The sequence below is a fragment of the Achroia grisella genome, unplaced genomic scaffold (genome assembly GCF_030625045.1).
Source record: "Achroia grisella isolate CSIRO2021 unplaced genomic scaffold, CSIRO_AGI_Agris_v1 utg1573, whole genome shotgun sequence".
Lineage (NCBI taxonomy): Eukaryota > Metazoa > Arthropoda > Insecta > Lepidoptera > Pyralidae > Achroia > Achroia grisella.
This window is the reverse complement of record NW_026712655.1, coordinates 1,104,042-1,125,598: the sequence shown is the minus strand read 5'-3', so window position 1 is coordinate 1,125,598 and position 21,557 is coordinate 1,104,042. Positions and strand designations below refer to the sequence as shown.

General features: G+C 31.5%; 2 protein-coding genes across 2 annotated transcripts; one reads left to right on the top strand and one right to left on the bottom strand.

Annotated features, from left to right (window-relative positions):
• Positions 1–801: 801 nt before the first annotated feature.
• On the top strand, positions 802–9,133 carry LOC131841134 (H(+)/Cl(-) exchange transporter 7). Its single transcript, XM_059189383.1, has 15 exons — positions 802–1,344; positions 1,497–1,601; positions 1,872–2,070; positions 2,658–2,767; positions 2,993–3,136; positions 3,584–3,761; positions 4,372–4,521; positions 4,753–4,894; positions 5,216–5,354; positions 5,702–5,965; positions 6,388–6,564; positions 7,099–7,308; positions 7,914–8,084; positions 8,283–8,444; positions 9,020–9,133. The coding sequence occupies exons 1-15, from the start codon at positions 1,201–1,203 to the stop codon at positions 9,119–9,121; spliced, it is 2,397 nt and encodes a 798-aa protein (XP_059045366.1). The 5' UTR covers positions 802–1,200; the 3' UTR covers positions 9,122–9,133.
• A 2,284-nt stretch (positions 9,134–11,417) lies between these two features.
• On the bottom strand, positions 11,418–21,452 carry LOC131841150 (abnormal spindle-like microcephaly-associated protein homolog). The gene is made up of 8 exons (XM_059189408.1): positions 21,305–21,452; positions 21,013–21,210; positions 20,378–20,575; positions 13,413–19,136; positions 13,003–13,195; positions 12,710–12,891; positions 12,080–12,199; positions 11,418–11,825 (listed from the first exon to the last, which is right to left on the bottom strand). Exons 1-8 carry the CDS (start codon positions 21,314–21,316, stop codon positions 11,514–11,516), a joined length of 6,939 nt encoding a protein of 2,312 aa, XP_059045391.1. The 5' UTR covers positions 21,317–21,452; the 3' UTR covers positions 11,418–11,513.
• Positions 21,453–21,557: the final 105 nt, after the last annotated feature.

The window sequence follows — 21,557 nt, the reverse complement described above, 5'->3', positions numbered from 1 at the left end:
ATTGAATTACTGTTACACCCTAAATCTTCTAAAGGGTATAATACACTACCATTTTTATTATTATTGGTTTAGGCAAATTAGGGAAACTATAAATATATTGTAATATATATGTATAGGGATTGGATAACTAAGTTTATTTTACAATACAACGGTGTCCACACAATATTCTTGCTTAATTAAGAACAAACAATTTTGCTATAGTATTGTTAGGGTTCACTCAGATTTTGATTAATTGACATGAACGTCAAATTGACAGTTGACACACTGATAAACCATCTGTAGTGAGGGACAGAGACAGACATTTGTGAGGGTTGCTAGATTGAGCCATTTCTTGCCTCTTGGGCTGTTAAAATTATTCGATTTCTTGAAGATTAATCAAAATTTTCTATGCACAAACCCTTGAAACTAATTAATTTATTTGTCAATTATTGTTTGACCCTTTTTTAAATCACACTCGGAGTGTGTTTGTGTATATATTTAGTCATCTTTTACATGTAGACTGCATGAATAAAAAAATATGTTCCATATAAATATTTTCTATTTAATTATTTTGGTTTTAATGGCTATAGTAACTTGTTAACCTTTTCGGTCTCGTCTCTCCTGCAATGATAACTACAGTTACTAGTAACTACTAGAATTGCAAAGTAGCATGACGATACTTTAATAGTTAAAAACATAAAAGTTCCTGAATGCTCACCTTTTAACGTTTATTCTAATGACAAATATTATATTGACCTTGCGGCAATTTAACCGACATATATGAGATATCTGGCGTTTATGAACAGCCAGTATCTGGCAACTCGCTTTATACTATGTTTTGTATGTTGTGAAAGAGAAATAATAGAATATTGTTGTAAATTCTCAATAATTAATTTTATAATAATTGTCAAAACGCTATGACTTCACATTTATGTACTTACATTTTCGGAAGCATTTTAAATGTATAATATACTGTTGTTATTAAGTATTCTTTCAATTTATACATTGTGACATATCAATTTAAATAGTAAAACAACAAAATTGTTTAGAATTCTAGTATCATTTATTGTTCTTTGTTTCTGTCTACATGTTCAGTGTGTTTTATTTCTTTCTTTAGAAGTAAGTATGTTACATAAAAATATTTCGTTAAAAAAATAATAATAAATAATGCTAATATGACGTGAATATTTTGAGTGTTATTTCTGTGGAATTATTTCGGAAATGAATAACTCGAACGAGAACGTGCATTTTATTGTGGGTGATGGTACATCCACTGGAAGCACCTCAGATACAGCACAATTAATGAGTAATGATGAACCAAGTACGTCTAATTACGCACAGTTAAACACTACTTCAAATTATGAGGTAAATATATTAATTATTCAATAACTTATTTTTTCAATTTAATCATAAATTTTCTAATATTACTTTGATATATGTTAATCACATTACTAACATAACGGGCACTTTACAATATTGGTCTTACATATCTATTGTACACCCAATTTTTTTTTCAGAATTCAGACTCGGATGATTTCCATGGTAGTCATGGCATCAGACGAAGACACCCTGTACAAAAGATTGAACCTGGATCCATGAATATTCTGTCAGCTAAATATGAAGTATGTATTTAATAGTATTATAGACCATAAGTAAAAGACTTACTTTCTATATGTTCTATTGTTATATTCATTTAATATACCATTATTAATAACTATTACCGCCATTGTCAGGATACCACTGACATGAAAAAATAATGAAGTATTACAGATATTTAATAATCATTAATTTATTTTGCATCTGATTGTGATTTTTTGGATCATCTGCATTGTTAATGTTAATTTTGTAGTATCTAGATATTTTAATTTTATTATATGAAAATGTATTTTTAGAGCTTAGACTATGACACCTGTGAGAATCATTTACTATTAGATGAGGAGCGAAAACGGGGCTATCCATTCATAGTAAAGAAGGATATGGCAAGATGGTTCATTATACTACTAATTGGAGCAGTAACAGCACTAATTGCATTCTTTATTGACATATGTATAGAAGAATTCTCAAGCATTAAATATAAGGAATTGAAGAAATGTATCCTTTTATTAATTATATCTGATATATATATATGTAAAGAGTATATCCTATCTGAGTTTCTGAAACATTAATTCATTAACAAAAAGGCCCTTATATTTTATTTAAAAGAAATATGTAATAAGTTCAATAATAATGTTGGTGCTGTCCGGACCTTGGACATGCATCTTTGCCATAGTAATTTTTTGAGACAATCCAGTTCATCATATAAATTAATATATAAAAAAAATTTTAACTTATGTTAATACAGATTTTACTGTTATAATCTAGTAAATTACTTGTAACCATTATATAGCAAATAAACCTGAAATCTGACATACAGGTTACCTGTAGAACAGATATATGGGCATATTGTGAAACAACACTAAACACTTTCTAAAAGGAGTTCATGCTATATTATTCACAAACTTGCAGATTTTTTTTCCTTGTAGTTCAATTTACATAATCCATTTATTTTTTACCTGCAAGGGTTATGCAAGAACTATTATTTATTATGTCTGATTTCAAGTGATGTTGTTTCTTACTGTATATATTCTGAACTTGAAACATGGTGGAATATTAATATAATCCTTATTATCATAATACAGCTGTTGACAAATATGTACTCATGGACAGGCTTTACATTCCATATTTATTATGGGTACTGTCAAACATATGTGTTGTATTTATAGGATCAGTACTGGTGGCATATGTTGAGGTAAGTAACACTGCAATAGATTCTATAAATTTGTTATCATATTAAAAATCTAGCTCATTGCTTTCTTTATATGGACTTTATAATAAAAACCAAAAGAATAATTGTTAGAAGGCTGTATTTTAAATGTTGTTGCAATTACAGCAAAATATCATTTTAGTTAATTAAATTTTATTGGTATATGGTGTTTGAAATGCTTGTATTCAAGTAAATTTGTATGTATTTTAGCCTGTTGCAAGTGGGAGTGGTATACCACAAGTCAAGTGTTACCTGAATGGAGTGAAGCTGCCGAGAGTTGTTCGAATTAAAACTTTAATAGTGAAAGCTATAGGTGTGATAACTGCCGTTGTAGGTGGATTAGCAGGAGGAAAGGTAAAAATTTTGATTATTTTCATGAAAATACTTTGTTAACTACAGAGAGCTTAAAAGATATCATGCATGGGATTTTAGTAGCTGATGAGAATAAAAGTAATCTTAAATTCGATAGTGGTTATCACCTTGTTTGTCTTGGAAGTTACAAAAAATTACTTAATAATCTTATTTCAGTTATTAGTTTACACTCTTTATTTGGGTACATACATAATTCCTACCATTATAATACTATTAACCTGTACTATGGAATATGAATAATACAATAGGTGTAAAATATTGTGTTTGCCTAAATAATCTGATACTTTATTATATAAATGTATGTTGTATTTATGTATAGTTATGTTGTATTTTTATATTAAGAAACATTTACTGATATGCATTTAATATCACTTTTCCGGATCATCTTCTCCCACCTGATAGAAAGTCAACACTGTCATTTTATTTTAGGAAGGCCCTATGATACATTGCGGTGCTGTGGTTGCAGCTGGCATATCTCAAGGAAAGAGCACTACATTTAATAAGGATTTAAAGATATTTCAATACTTCCGTGATGATCACGAGAAGAGAGAATTTGTTTCAGCTGGAGCCGCCGCGGGTGTATCGGCAGCTTTCGGTGCCCCAATTGGTAAGATTTATGAACATCATAACCATACAATATAATGTTCCATGTAAAGATTAATGCACGTCAACGCTCAAATGTCTCAATTATATATTTTCTGTTATATAGAGTGATAATCTCTAGTAACAATAAAATAAATTTTATTAATAAATTCTGACTCAGTCTCTGTGGAATAGTCACAGGACAATAAGTGATACCTAAGGATGTTGGTCACATCATAGACTACTGTGACAATCAGGTACCTGTAATAATAAGGGCATATAATTAATTGGCGCTCCCGTTTTTATTCAATCACATAGTAAATAACAGTCAAACAACTATGAAATGCTTATGAAAATTATGACGAAATTCTAATGATCGAGTAAAGTTAGATCTGTTATATGTTAAGCATAAGCAACATCTGACATCTCGTATCGTGGTATGGTAAATGTGATATGATGTGACGATGTTAGAATGGGTAACAGTCATGTGTACTACGATGTATAGGGCTGTTGCTTTGCAACTTACCATGTAAGTAGTATAAAAAAAATAGGTAGTTGTTACCTATATAAGCATTTAAATACATTCGCAATGTCAACAAGTTACTATCATTAATTACATTTATATATGCATGCAGGAGGTGTTCTCTTCTCGTTGGAAGAAGGTGCTAGTTTCTGGAACCAAGCACTAACATGGCGAACATTCTTTGGTACAGTAATAGCTACGTTCACTTTGAATTTCGCTTTGTCTACATATCATGGACATCCAGGAGAATTAAGTTTTCCAGGTGAATAAAATTGAATATGTATCTTATATGTAATCTTTATTTTCTTCATTCTGTAAAAGAAAATCATTGCGTTTATTTATTACTTAAAAATAAAGTAAATTTATGTTAGCGTAATATGCTTATGTATACAACTTACAACTAAGTGTAAAACTTTTTTATATTTACAGTGGTATTTCCTCGAATCATTTTAGATATATAGTATTTTTCTTACATCCTAGCGTCTTGTTTCAGGTCTGCTAAACTTAGGAAAAATGGAACCGTTCCCATTTCAATTCTATGAACTGCCTATATTCATGTTATTCGGAGCTATAGGCGGGATATTAGGAGCGCTGTGGAATTACATCAACTATAGACTTGCTGTATTTCGTATAAGGTAAGATTTTGTACTGCACTTTTAACCAATTTTGTTCTGTAATCAGAATTGCAGTATGTAATAGTTCCAATTACAAAAAAACATAGTATGTATGTATTCATGTACATATCAGTGTATTCATTGCATGTATCTCTCTATTAAATGTAGAAGCCTATTATAAAAATAATAAATTATGAAAGTATTATCAAGTAATTAAACCATAGTAATGATTGAAAATATCACAATGCAGAACATATAGTCAAATTAAAAATCTCCTTCTGATTAAAAGTTGATTGAAAATTGTTATTGATAAGCATTTATTAATTATGGAAATTAATATAGATATATTTCGACACCGTGGCTGCGTGTGGTAGAGGCGTGTATGGTGGCGGCAGCCAGTGCAACCTGCGGCTTTCTCATGATGTTTCTACTAAATGACTGTCGACCTCTCGGCGAGGACCCTACTAAAGTTCCCTTACAGGTAATTATAGACTAAAATGTATTCACACACATGCATGTTACATTCTGTTATTAGAACCTTTAAACATAGATAAAATACACTGCATACGTACATACAAGATGTATTCATGTATTTATCATATTAAGAGCCAATTTGGGAACATACATTTCCTAAGTCATTATAATTTTTTATATATATACCTACATAAAAAGTAATTGGTTAAAAAGAAGCACCAAAAGTCTAAATTTATTTTAGCTGCTAGACTACACTATACAGTATTAAACTGTCTGCTCCTTTTCTTACACAGTTTAAAATTTTTTTAAGGTAATTTAAAATATTATGGTTTTAAATATTATATTACTTTGTAGCTATATTGTGCGGATGGAGAATACTCAGTAATGGCAGCAATCTGGTTCCAAACGCCTGAGGCATCTGTGCGGTCATTTCTCCACGATCCGTTAGGGTCGTACAAACCCATGTCGATCGCCGTTTTCGTGGTGTGCTACTTCCTGCTGTCCACGTGGACCTTCGGCTTGGCTGTATCTAGTGGGCTCTTCATACCGAACCTACTGACGGGGGCAGCATGGGGCAGACTTCTGGCGCTTGGCATGCAGGCTATGGTGCCTTCGATGGTAAGCAAAGTGGAATTGATTAGAACGTTTAGTCTGATAGCCCAAGCTAATAGGTACAATAGAAAATAAATACATATTGACGGCCTCGGTGGTCTAGCGGTTTCGCACACCGCCTTACTTCCGATGGTCGCGGGTTCGATTCCTCGCACGGCATAAACATTTGTATTCATGAGTATGTTTGATGACGAAAATAAAACTATGTATTTGTATCAGTTATCTGGTACCTATAACACAAGCTTTAGCTAGCTTTACTTGGGTCAAGATGGTGCTGTGGGAATTGTCCTGAGGTGATTATTTATGCATGCAATCAGAAACAACTGTTTTGATAAATCAGAACCACGATCACTGTTAGCATAAATATATTTTTAAGCGATCATTTTGTTACGTAAATTACTAACAACTGATTATTTTGTAACTTGCAGCCAATAAATTCGGCGAAGTACGCACTAATAGGCGCCGCGGCACAGTTGGGTGGTGTAGTCCGCATGACAATATCACTCACCGTCATAATCATTGAAACAACTGGACAGATCTCCAACGCGCTACCGATTATCATAACTCTGGTCGTAGCGAAATGGGTTGGTGATTTCTTCTCCGAGGTAAATATTAAATTTATAATGATGCGAATAATCAAGTATGCACGCTTATTGTTGAATGATAGAGCAAATAGAATAGAAATAACATATCTCATCCCACGAGATGAATAATAAAGGTCATCTATTGTGATAATACTGACATCTAATCTCTAATCTTTAATTTACATCATACATATTTCGCAGAAGAAACTTATTACCTAATCCTGACATAATTTGTATTGTAATCCTTTATCAATTGCAAAAAGAATAATTAATTTTCTTTCAGTGTTAACGAACATATCATAACTGGATGTTGCCGATATGTTCGTTAAAACTACCATTGAACAGAAACGCATGTACTTACTTTTCCCGATAAATTGAAAATTAGAAATTATTGTTAACTAATCGTCTTTAAAACTTGTAATTAGTTTATAGAACTGAGTATTTAATTCTAAATTGACGTCTACAAATAGACTAATGGTTCAACTCCTCATATTTTAGTTTCTTACCTGAATTGATGATGCATTTTTGCTTTAAAATATAATGTGTTATGAACAGGGTATCTATGACATCCATATTCAACTGGCGGCTGTGCCGTTGCTGCCGTGGGAGCCTCCACCGCTAGCGCACAACGTCTATGCCAGCGAAGTGATGTCACATCCAGTATTCACGCTGCGCACAGTCGAAAATGTCGGCCATATCGTCGAGTTGCTGCGTATTGTATCTTACAATGGATTCCCGGTCGTGGACCCGCCGCTCGCAGATGATGTTATTATTCTTTATATCATATATTAGGATAACAATAAACCCGACAGTTACGATTATCATTCCAATCTTAAAGATATCTTAGCGTTTGCTGCAGAAAATGTGGAGAGCTATATGATGATAGAGTTTCGTCGCAGTGTTAAAATAAATTTCACAATATGCGACACATTTCATATAATTTTATTATTTTGTCAATTTTCTAAATTGTCAAAATAATTAACATATTAAAATTGAATATTCTATTTATAATCCACATTTTAAATCTTATCGATATAAATACTATTATCGCGTCTATCATTAAAATTAGGTATACGTATTATATACTTTTTATTTATAACTTTCATGTCAGTTTATTTATATTTTTTGATACTTCAAAAATTACGACAGAGACGTTTTAGTGGTTTGATTCGGTAGGCGGCGCACACTGACGCACGTGATGCTTGCCTAAATACAGGCGCCAGTTACTAGTTAGCTACATAAATATATTAAAAATGGGAAGACAAATAAAGCAAACACGCAAATATAGCTACAAGATACATATGTATGCCGTGAACGGTACGAGGTAGGCAGAGAAAACAGCTGTTTTAACAATATTGTTTTATTTTCAGACCGAAGTCACTACATACAAACGTTTAAGAGGCTTAATACTACGCTCTCAATTAATAGTCTTAATACAAAATAAACTATACAATGAAAATGCAAATACATCATGGCCGAATCTCAATGTGGACATGAACATTTTTAGGAAAGAGTATCCTCGTTTCCCTTCTATTGAAGAGGTAAATATAACCTTTATACTTCTGTAAATGATCTGTGCGGTAAATGCCATCTGTAATTTATTGGATTATGTCATTGAAAAATGATTTTAAAATTAAATTAACTATTAACAAATTTATTAATAATATTTAGCTATATATTGTGCTTACTAATAATTATACACAGCACAGGAACCATATAAAATATTTGTATATATATAGTTGGAGATATCGGATTGGGAGAAAACTTGCACAATCGACCTACGACCATACATGAACCCGTCGCCGTACACTCTCCCACATCGTGCCTCATTGCCGCGCCTATTTCGCCTTTTCCGAGCACTGGGTCTCAGGCATTTGCCAATTGTGAATGATGTCAATGAGGTAATGTTGGCTGAAACTGAAACGGAATTCATTCTTATGCTTATTAAACTTGTAAAATTAAACATTAAAACACAAGATATTACACGTAACTCATGAATTTTAATGAAAACGCAAATATTAAATAGGTACATATATTAATTGTATAATGTCTTTGCTTTGGGAAAATAAAATAAAGTAATTATAACGAAAAAAATACTGAACATATTTTCATGAAACTTTACTGTGATATAGTATATACATTAGAATACCACATAGGCTATAAAATGTGATGCAGACGAAGGTGCGCGTGCGCATTAATTTGTCACTATAATATAAAGTTCATACTCACTTGGTAGGATCCATCTTGCCAAAATAGGTGTTGACACGTCACACTTTAACAATGAGGACAAATCCGACACAAGACCCATATGCCAATAGTACAACAGAAGTTAGATAGATGAATAAAAGCTACACATCAAATTTTCTGTTTTTGTTGGTCTACCCAACTTCTACAATCTATACAAGACAGATCGGTTGTATGAGTGTTGACAAATCTTGTTGTACCCGGCTTTTTAATATTAATTATTTTCTTTTAGGTTGTTGGCATGGTAACACGTAAAGATATTGCTAGATATCGAGTATGGAGACATCGTGGCCATATGGGGATGGAAGAATTGGTGTTATCTAATGAGATTTAAAAGTATATATATATTTATTAAAATAGTTTATACTGGATGGCTTTGTAACCATGAAATTACCAAAATTATATTATCGTAAATAGTTAATAAGATGTAAAAAATTGGGAATACATAATTTATTCTTAAAACACTACTTTTATGTACAGATATGTTTACTTTAGGGAAGAACTGATTATTGAATATTTGTTGTGTAATTTTGTTACTTGTTTAGAACATAGAATCACTAGATGTATAGTATTAATAACTGTTTCTGATGTTTAATATAATAAAAAGTCTAATGTTAAATCAATTCAATCAAATACTCATAAATTTACTGTCCGTGGTGCCCATATTTCCGAATTACACATTCCACCAACTAAGTCACAATTCAGTTTGTGATTCAAATGAGTGTTTGTATCTCAGACAATTGTTACCACATTTGTAAAAAGTGGATAGACTGCTAGACAGGCCTTAAAGGGAGCCAAATTAAAATGTTTCAATAAATCAATCATGCTGACTAATATAATAATAATTATTTCAGATACTAATTGTGATAATGTTATAGTTTTAATGTAAAATACTATTCAAAGAGTTTATATACTATAATGTAATTACTAAAGATTCATGACCATGTAAATAGATCGCTTATATGTGTGTATAATTCCAGTATAACTGAGAAATTAACATGGTTGGTATATAATATTTAGGAGAATATTATTACTATATAAAATCAAGATCAAATAAAAATAATAGAATCAACTTCATAAAAGTGAAATGTTTGGTCATTGTATGAGCAAATATCAATAAAAAATCTACTATAAGTAATACGTAAGTATTCAAAAGGAGGAGCAAATTGAAAATATGATATTTATAATTTAAAAAAAATGAAGTAATTCTATCATTATTGCTTATATATTGAAATAATTATGTATAGGAAAGCAATTTTTTTATTTCCACTATCTTTTAGTATATACGAGTTGCAAACTATAGAACATACATTTATTGATCGTTTCATTGACAAAAAATACAAGCTTAAATATAATATTGAAATAGTAATTTATATTTTTATGCTGCCTTAAAAATGTGATACTAATTTTCTAATGTATGTTATCAAATAAAACATTGAGACTAAGTAGTAAGTTATATATTTTACAAAAGTTACAAGATAGCTCATAATTCCACCATCAGCAGTAATTTCATGTTATTTTAGTTGTTAACAAACAACTCCCATCCAATCCCAGCCCACAAATTGAAGAATAAAATCACCGGTAATAAAATCAATATCAGAAGAATATAGTTCACAAATTCATCCATAATGTTCACAATTTACAGTTCTAAAAATAATAGTTTTATTTTAATTTGCAAATTACTGCCACATGCCGTGCAAACATGAATGTTCAAAACTATATGATATAGTATATCACTATGATAAACAACTTATTTCTGTCAAACGTACAATAGAATATTTTATTTTATTAAAAATAACAATTAGTAAATATACTATCTTAAAAATTAAATGATAAAGAATTTAATTAAAATTCCAACAAAATGAATTACAGTGGAATACAGTTCAACACAACAGATACCTACGTTATGACAGTCATTTGACAGTGACATTTAGTTCAAATTTAATAGATATGGCAGAAACGTTTTGTCTATTATTTTTAAAGCAGTTTCGAGCGATTATATTGATTTACTAAATAAATTTTAATAGTCAATACCAAAGAGTAAAGTAAAAAAACCAAAAGGGTCAATACTTATAACAATTAAGGATATGATTTCCATGACCCAAAAAATTTTGAGTATCATTTTATATCTGAGAGTCCTGCTGATGTAAACACCAATAACAAACGAAATTAAACGAGACGGTGATAGGTTATGTATGGGCCATTTTATGTTAAAATACGGCGTTGGTGGTCTAGCGGTCTAGCACACCGCTTTAGTTCCGATGGTCGCGGATTCAATTGTTCGCACGATGCGAACATTTGAAGTATTTCTTAGTATTCCCGAGTAATGATTATTTGTATCTGCCTGAAAAACTTAAGTATTTACATAAGAATTTATTCTGAAAGATGTTGTTGTAGTCAGAGTAAAGTAAGTATATGAGAGGGTTGAAGATCTGAATAATAATAGCTGGCTTAATGAAAACATTTATTCTTGTCAATGAAATACACGACGTTAAATTGCAAACAGTCAATTACATGAATAAAGTAGTTAATATATTATTAAAATAAGAAACAATCTTATGAATAGTCTGGCTTAGTTACAATTTTATGGCATATTGTTAGTTAAAGTCGTAAAACATATTAAAATACAAAGAATTTGTCTCACTTATAATTTAATATAAAAATAAATTGGGTTTCCTTAAGGCAATAGTATACTACCTATATAAATACTAAAGTATCAAAAGAATCTATAACTTATATGTAGAAAATAGGCAAGTTATAGCTTGTCCGGCGTCTTCAAAATAGCGTGGCTTATCAGCTCTTATAATACCATAGTCTGGTTCTAAGGCGGGTAGTGGTATTCGAGCACTGTTATGGTTGCTGCAAAGACTGTAGTTTAGAGATTGATTTCCAGTATGTGACACAAATTTTGCAGTTTGCGGCGTGCTATATTTACTTCGCGTTGTATTACTCGCCATTCTCTTCATTCTATCAATATTGCCTTTGATAGTCAGTAACATTTTATAGTATTCAGGTATGTGTAGAAATTCTATTAGATCCTGAAAGAAAGTTTATAGCATTAATGACTTATTTACATGCGTACCATATGCATCTCTATTACTTTTTTTTTTCAATTCACACAAACTATTCGGATCGAAGTACCACACACGGGCGTATGTTTACAACTTTATTAATTTTATCAAATAATCTTACTACTGGACATCCAGTCCATACAATAAGTAAGAAAGAGAGTGGAATCATAAAGTATAAAAAGAAAATTTGATGACTCTTTATATTATATCTGAATACTCACCTCTCTGACATCATCATATTTCGAAAAAAGCCAAAGATATGTTGATAGTATGCAGAATAAGTAGGTCTCACTATTGCTAAATCTCCACATGAACTTCAAAATAGGTGGTATGCGAATCCTCTGTAATTAATATAGTTCAATTTATTCATTACTTGTTAGATAGAAAACCTAGAAGTCAACTCATAAATAAAAAAAATAAAAGTTAACTTAGTCATTATAATAATAATATGCAGTTACAACTACCATCCCAGATAGGGTATTCAGAGACACTGTCAACTGTAGACACAATGGACAGTAAACTTGATAAGCCTACATTTCACTGAGCACATTTACATACTTAGTTTTTATTTTTAAGTAATATTATTCAGAATGTAAAAGAAACTGTTAGATACCAACATTTAGATAACAAAAATTAACAAGCTGACATATAGAAACCCACTTTATTTTACAGATGTGTAGAGTATAGTTTTATTTTATTTTCATGTTCCTGTAATATTTCACTTTAAATTGGCTTGTTTACTGTGTCTTTCAACTGAACTGTTTTACAGCTGAATATTGTTCAAAAGATACCTATAATAACATTAATAAATAACTTTATAATAATAACTACTGATAATTATAAGGACTTACAGAGTATATTTTTGGTCCAGTTATTTTATATCTAGTCAAATTAACTAGGACTGAAGCAGCACATTTTAACACTTCTATGCTAGAAATGGATCTATTTGTCACAGACATATAGATATAAACTCTGTGCACAATGGATGATGCATTTTTATTATACATCATAGGGAATACTTCTGTTAGTAGTTCTGCAACATAGAAATAATCATTATAAATGATTAGGAACGTTATCATAAATAATTTTTAATGCAAATTTTTAGAAAAATCGTTCTTACAGAAAAATCATTGAATACACTTACCAAGTGATCTGAATGCTCTTATTACTGTTTCAATATCAGACATATTTCGCAAGACGTCCATGGCATCCTCGTTGCGTTCCTTCAAAGTCGGTTGGTCAGAATTTAATGCTCCTTCCTGCCATCTGCGCCGGAGATCGGCTACTCGTCTGTTTCCGGCAATGATCACACGAGTTCGATGTCCACGGAAGAGAGCCTGGAAATACATCAGTAAAAGATGTAATCCACAATAATAAGGTTCAGATAAAGCAAAAAAATAAAAACAATATATTGGAGGAAGTTCAGTGTAAATCCATTGTATCATTGGGTGTTTTAAGTCATCTACTAAGGAGGATAAGAGACAGTGAATGTACATCTAGATTACAAGAAAATTCTTTGCTTCAAATTTAACATAGAAATTATAGGAAACCTACCTGAATTTTTGATGCTGCCCAATTTTTCCTGTTCTCTTCTTTGAGCTGTAGTACATGCTCCTTTTTAAATTGGACTTGTTTTCTCACTAAATACCCTCTGATAACAGATTGTAATTTAATTATAACTTGTCTTTTTTGGAAAAAATCACAATGCATCAGTCTTGTCACTAACTTTCCTCTCCATATTCTTTGAATATAAATAACTTTTTCTCTGTACTTTCGATATCTCGATTGAACTAGGTACCGTCTGAAATATTTCTGTAAACATATCGCAGCGCGTTCTCTATGAGCTTTGATCTGCTCTCGTTGTTTCTTGGACCGATAGGCAGTTTGTATAACCAATGCAGCTCTGCGCATATTCAAATAACATTTTCGAGTTTTGTATCCTTTGAACCAAGCTTGTAACTTGATAACGGATTTTCTGATTTGTAAGTAATGTCGCCTTGAGGTTACAGCTAAAATATGAGCGCGGTAGTATTTTTGTATGGATAAAATCGCGCATTTAAGTTTAAAATATCTTTTCCGTTGAATATACATGCGAATAATGGACTGCACAGTAATACAATTCCTTTTAAAATTCAGATAATTGTTACGACATGTATTTTGGATTTGTTTACATCTGAACCAAGTTTGAATTTTTTTTGCAGCAACTAATCGTCGCGATTCACGAGAGTGTTTCTTCGCTCTGTAGAGACGCTGCGTAAATATAACTATTTTCTTTAGCTGTAGATATCGAGTTCGTATACATCTGGTTTCCCAAGTTGCTCTAAACCATTTTTGAATAGTAATGGTCGCACATTTCAATCGCATGTACTCCAATCTTTGTCTTTTACCTAACAAATAAGATCTGTACGTTTTCTGAATAATTACACAAGCCTGTAACATTCTTATAAATTTAGATTTCTCTTGCAACATCAAATGTCGTGCTCTATATTTTCTCTGAAGGGTAATAACAGCTAATCGTGTTTTTACGTAGGATTGTCTCTCCTTTCGCATAGCAAGTAATGCCCTATACCTGTGTTGTAAAATAAAGGTGGAATTCTTTAATTCCAAATAATCTTTCCGGTGTTTCTTACACAGCATATAGGCCCTGTAAAATCTTTGTATATAAATACATGCTTTGACTTTTGATACGTATTTGCTATTTTCTTGTATCATACACAACCGAGCCCTGTATCTCGTCTGAAGAATAACAGCAGCAGAACGTAACTTTAGGTAGGCTAGTCTTGTTTGTTTCATTGCTTGCAATGCTCTATATTTTTGTTGCACGACCAGTGCAGCATTTTTTAATTTCAGAAAATGATCTCTTTGTATTTTCGTAGCACAAATGCTGCGATACTTCCGTTGAATAAAAATTGTTGCATTTCTTAAGTCACAATATGTTTGTCTAGTAACTTTACTTTCTTTAAATCGTTTATAATAATTTTGAATAAGTAAAGCTGAAATTTTTGTTCTTAAAAATAATTCTCTGTGTCGTTTGGTATCCACATATGATCTGTAAAATCTTTGAATAGTCACGGTAGAAGCTTTAAGTTGTATGTATTCTTGTCTAACCGTTTTCATTTCAATATACGCTCGATAGTATTTCTGTATGCATATTGTTGCAGTCTTAATTTTAATATACTCTCGCCTTTGGATTCTCGCAATTACATACGCTCTATAAACTCTCTGTATTGTTACACAAGCTTGTTTTGTTTGATGATATTCATCCATTACATGTCTACATTTCTTTATATTCCTATACCATCTTTGTATTAAAATAGCAGCTTGTTTTTTGTTTACGAAATCTTGTCTTTGACATTTTCCTAAAGCATATGCTCTGTATGCATTTTGAATGATTAAACAAGATGACTTCAGTCTCAAATAATAAAGCCTTTCCTTCTTCATTAACCTTTGAGCCCTAAATTTGAGCTGGACTGTAATAATTGTTGCTCGTAAATTATCATAATACTCTTTACATTGTTTCATCAGAGCTTGAGCCCTATATCGTCTTTGAATGTAGACAGCTGAATGTTTTAATTTTAAGAAAGCAGCCCTTTCTTTCCGCATTTTTTGGAAACTACGGAAGAAATTTTGAATGCTAACCGTTGCACTTCGTAGTTGGAGGTAGTTCTTTCTCTGTAACGTTCCTACTAAATATGTTCTAAAATAAGTTTGTATTAAGATTACAGATTTTCGTTGAGCCAAATAATCATCGCGTGTTTTCTTCATAACAAGATAAGATTTAATATATTTTTGTAAAACAACAGTAGCTTTTCTAGTATTCAAATAGTTATTTTTTTCTTTCTTCATAAGCTGATTAGCTTTTACTTTTCTTTGTAATCTGACAATAATATTTCTTTGTCTTAAATATTCCTTCCGAATTTTGAAAGCATGATAGTATGTCTGGAGTATGATAGCACATTTTTTTTGTTTTAAGTAATTACTTCTTTCGTTCCTCATTTTCAGTAATGCTATGTAGTGTTCTTCTACAATGCTGACAGCTTTTTTAAGTTTCTGATACACCCTGTAATCTCTTATCATTCTATAAAAGCTTTGTATCGCAATAGCACTTCGTCGTTTTTCAGCCAGAATTTTCATTTCTATTCTCATGAGTCTTTTCCCTCTGTATTTCTGTTGAGTATAAATGACAGCCTTTCTAACTAGCAGATATTGCTTTCTAGTAAGATAGGAACGGACAAAGCTCTGAATGAATATCGTTTTCTGGATTTTTAATTTATATTGTTTCATACATATCCACCGTCTAACATAACTCTGTATTATTATAGTAGACCCTAATATTTGCTCTTGTTTCTCCTGTTTTAATTTTAAAAGTATTACTTTTGCTTCCTTTATCATTGTTTTTGATCTATACCAATTTTCAATAATTAGTACACTGGTTTTGATTTTACGCAATCGAGTCCGAGAGAGCCACATACGACAGTATTTTTGTATTGTAATTGTAGCAGTAGTAACTTGGTGCATTTTCCATTCAACCAGACGATTGTATTGAATTCGACGCCACCAACATTGTATCACGCATGCTGCGTAATTTTTTTGTTGCAGACGTTTTTCTTCTTCTTTCCTTTTTTCCATAATAACTTCAAATTTCTTTCTCCACCAAGTCTGTATGACATTTGCTGCTTTTTCGAACAATGGAGCGCGGAATTCATGAATAATCTGCCATAACAGCGATAATGTCTTTTCTCGGTGGCCATCAGCAATATCGTTCGCAGCAATATCGCCATGGATTACAAAATTCGCTTCTTTCAATGCATTTAGAGCCACTTGAACATTGTGTATTTTCTGCAAACGCGATATAGCGGGTGTTCGCAGCTGGTTCAGTAAACCATTTTTAATTAAAATTATTTCCATTACTTTAGTTAGTCTAACGCCATCCCTAATGTCGAGAGCTATATTGTGAACAGCGTATTTGTACTCATCTAAATAAGACTGCTTATGGCTAACTACGTAACCCAACGGTCGGAGATGTTTTGTAATATCACCTATACCAGCAATAAGCTCTCTTGTAAATCTAATAATAATTTCTCTACTTTCCTTGCATACTGCGTTCCTGCAGAATAGGCAGGGATCATGTGATATTAATTTTCTCTGTTTAGCTTGATCTAAGAAAAATACAAGCATAAAAAATTTTTTCAGTGTAAATTTTTTTATAGCTTCCATATACGCAGGTAAAAGCATATTGGGTGCATTTGATTTGGAATGTTTGTTTTTCAAATGTGGATTTTTAAATAATCTTTGAATAATAAATGTAGTTAGTCCTTCTATGTCACTGTTCGATTTCAATGGCAATACAATGCCATATATAGCCTCTAATCCAATACGAAGCCACAGTGGATTGTAAGAAAGTAACAACTCCATGATTATTTTTTGTAATCCAACATCTAAATGAAGATTTCTATCAGTTCTGATAGCAATTAACTTTTTCTCAATTTGTGCAGTTAGTTTTTGGAAAACTAGAGTCATTTCCGTACTCATTAACAAGGCTCTCGCTGCCCTTCGTAGACTTTCCAATCTATGACTGTTGTGATACTTACTACAGACTTGTTCTTTAGTGGGCGCAGCAGGAACTTCCCTGTTTCGATTCTCAATCCAAGCTTTGCCTACGTCAATTTTTTGTTCCACATTGCTGTCCAAATCAGCTGGAGGTGTTAATATACAGTTCAGCCATCTCTTAAATTCCTTTTCAAACTTATCTACAGCTTCTTCATCATAAAAATAGGTAGATGACAAAAATGGATCCACTGTTGAAGACTGTGAATATACATTTCCTATCCGATTCATAGATAGATTGTGATTAGTTTTGGTACTATTGCCTTCATATGTTACATTGTATATGCTAGTCCCCAATGATTCTTTACCACGCAGACTACTTTTAGGTTTTAATGATTTCTTAGGTACTGATACTGGTATCTTCCAAATATCTGGTTCTGCTTTAATGACAGCTTTTTTCGACCATGACTGTCTATTATTTATAGAAGCCCTTGTTTTTTCAAACGTGCGGTCGTTTATAGTGAATGTAGAAGTTTGCTTATCAGATTTATCAAAAACTTGCATTTCAGAAAATTGTGTGCTTTCTTCTGGTATAGACTGAAGTGGTGGGGTAAGAGATCTAGGAGGTGATTTCATTTCACTTCGATAATCTTTATGCCATATGTTACTTTCAACTGGATGCAGATAATTTCTATCGTAAGCATCCTTCTGCTGCTGATATTCTTTAAATAGAGCTTGCCTGCACATTTTTGGTTGATCTCTCAAAAAGAAATAAGGATGTCTATTTTCGGTATGTATGTTGTGTGGATCCATTGGTGTATTTGGTGATTCTTTAGTATAGGTATCTGAACTAACTTTAATATTTGAATTCATATCATCAACTAAGTCATGTATTTCATTATTTACTGTAGGTAATCCCTTTCTCTCAGTTGAAAATCTTTGAGGATAAAAGGATAGGTCACTTATACGTGAGAATTCTGTATTAATGGTAAAATTAGGGCTATTAAACTCCTTTGGTGATGATGTATTGGGAATTTTCTTATTTATAAGTGTAGGTGTTTCTGCATATTGGTTTTCGACTTGTGTGTGATGATTTACAGTCATCCATTTGTTAGACTGTGTTGATACTATGCTGATTATTGAATGGGTTTCATTTTCTTTGTTGGATGTTTTCATATCCAAACTGCTATCACTTTCTGAATTCATGCTTAGTATTATTTGAGGGCCTTTTTCCAATTTATCGTTTGTTGCAGGGAAGCTCTTGAGGGGGGTAAAAGTAAGATTATCAAATACATCTGTATCTAACGTGTTATGTTGTTTTTTTGATAACTTAATATTTTGTTTTTGTACCTGTCTATTGGTATTAGTTGTGTAAGGTTGATCATATACTTGTTGTAAGAAATCAGACTTTGGCTTTCTCATATTCGAAAACACTTCAGATGTATCAAATGTAAAGTTGATGTTGTCTGGATAGTCAAATGGACATTTCACTTGATGTGACTCAATGGAATAATCATTGTACATAGATACATTATCTTTATTTGATGGTTGCAATACCCTATGCTGTTTGGACTGAATCACGTTAACAGATTTTTTTATTTTAGTTGTGTTATAAATAATTTCTGACTTTTTCTTATAAATGGAAACAGGGGATTTCTTTGATCCTTTCTTTTTCATTTTATTTGGGGATATTTTGAAAACCTTAGATTTGCTAGATTTTTCTTTCACCTGCTGAAAACAACAAATGTAGGTAAATAGGTAATCAATAACATAGCTTTGGAATAAAGGCAAATAATCAATACTTAATGATGACATTTCCCTTGTCATATATCATTATTTTTATGCATGTTATGAATTTTATGTGTTTCAATAACTTGAGTGGTGTGAGCAATTCCTCAATGGTTGGTGGCAATAGAATTCAAACAATTTAATAACATACATACTCCCAGAAAGTTTGTTAGTATGGATGGATATTTAGGACTCTTTCACGCAAAAAGTACTGAGCGGATTTTGACAGAACAGTAATAATCATCAGAATTATTTAGAACTAGCTGTACCCGCAACTTTGTCCGCATGAAATTTTATTTTATTTTTCAAATATAAAAGAATATTCTAAAATAAAAGTGGCCTAAGGTACTCCTACTAAGTTACATCAGCTACCTGCCAACAAAACTCCCGTCAAAATCGGTCCAGCCATTTCAAAGATTAGCCGGAACAAACAGACAGACAGACAGACAGACAGACAAAAATTGTAAAAAATGCTATTTTGGTGTACATACCGTATTTATATTCATATGCATGTAGTAAAAAATGGTTATTTCAATATTAAAAACAGACACTTCAATTTTATTTATATGTATAGATGTATAGATAACACATAGGCTAAAAATATCAAGTGGGTGAAGCTGTGGGCATAGCTAGTAATGAAATAAGGGATTAATGGTTTGAACCAAATCAAAAATAATTTGTTCATCTAGGATATTTTGGCTGCTTATGAACATTTTTTTTGTATTATAATACTTTCCCTACCATTCCCTTACTTATGCTAAGTCAGGGAATTGTCAAATATCAATATTGTGGTGAACACAAAATTTTACTAATAATATTTGAATGTGGCCCTAAGCCCATAGGCATCACTTGTCATCAATGTTTTGCATCACAAGAGACATAGTATGAAGTTTAAATTAGGACAATTTTTTGTAGGAATCCAGATTTGATTTGAAAGTCTGGAAGTCAGTGTAGTAAACCTCCGGGGTAGAACTAATTTCTCATATTATGACATGTCCAACATACCAAGCCAAATGGTTTGATTATAATTAGTAGCATTTTTTAATAACAACTTAGAGATAATATTTCATTCCATGAAAAATAGATCAATAGTATACCTTCTACATATTTTGTAAATAAAATAGCCCCACCAGGTATGCTATGGGTGTTTAATTTATAAAATGTAACTTATGTATATAACTTACCATTCGAGACTTAAGCACAATAACCACATCATATCTGCCCCTATTTTCATTGGTGAAGCGTATTGTTTCTCGTAATGCTGTTGGCTGCATTGGGGTCCACAGCATTGTCAAATAGTAACATGATTCTGGCTCCAACACTAGCCATTCTTCAGGCAATGCTATAATAAGTCCAGGGGGAAGACTTCGTCCCAGTGTAATCTTTAATTTAAATTAATTGTATATGGAATTTACATTAAATATTAATATTGTCTTTATAATAAATAATAATAATACAGACCAAGACAGAATAGCCACCTAAACAGAAAAGGGACATAAAATAATTAAAAGATTAATTTAAAATAAGTTGAAGTACTGCTTCTTTCTATTTATAATTTATATGGTGTCACTGTTATTATACATTGTGCATATATATTCTTTAAATAGCTTTGTGATATTTTCCACAAAAGCATAACACCCTATGTCTAATATATATAGAAAACAATAAACACATGTTATTTTTTTTACTAAAGTAAAAAGTATATTAACAATATTAAATAAAACGCAAGCTCTTTTTATTTTGTCATTTTAAAATACTAGGTTTTAAGTCAATCAATATTGTTATCAATTGATATCACAGATTTATAATAAAAAAATACCTGTTGAACATGTTTCGAAGGATTAAATACTTCCAAATTTCTTTCACACGTAGTACCAACAAGGACATTCTCAAAGACTACTTGGGGAGGTCTGGAGAATGGGGCCAAAACAAGGCGGGGACATTCTTCTTTAGGCGAATTTTTCTGTACTGCTTGCAAACGACGACTTCTTTTGATATGTTCTGGAGTGTTTTCAATCTACAAATAAAGATACGATAAGCAAGAATAAGAAGTTTGTGGAATGTACATATACTTGCCGAAGCTCTAAGGAGAAAAAACTATGTCCACATACCTCAAAATACATTGTAGAGAATGCAGTTGTTGTCTAGCCACTGGTCATATTTAAATTGTACACTTCACTATAAAAGTATTAAATAGTGTAATTAAAATAATATACAATTATTTAAATATATTTAGTGTAAAAAACTAACTGAACGAGTAGTATGTGTAAATTTTGATCAAATCAAATTCAAACCGTTGAAAATCGTTAGCAGTTTGAGACGAACAAGAGCACAGATCAGAAAGACTATACAGAAAAACAGATA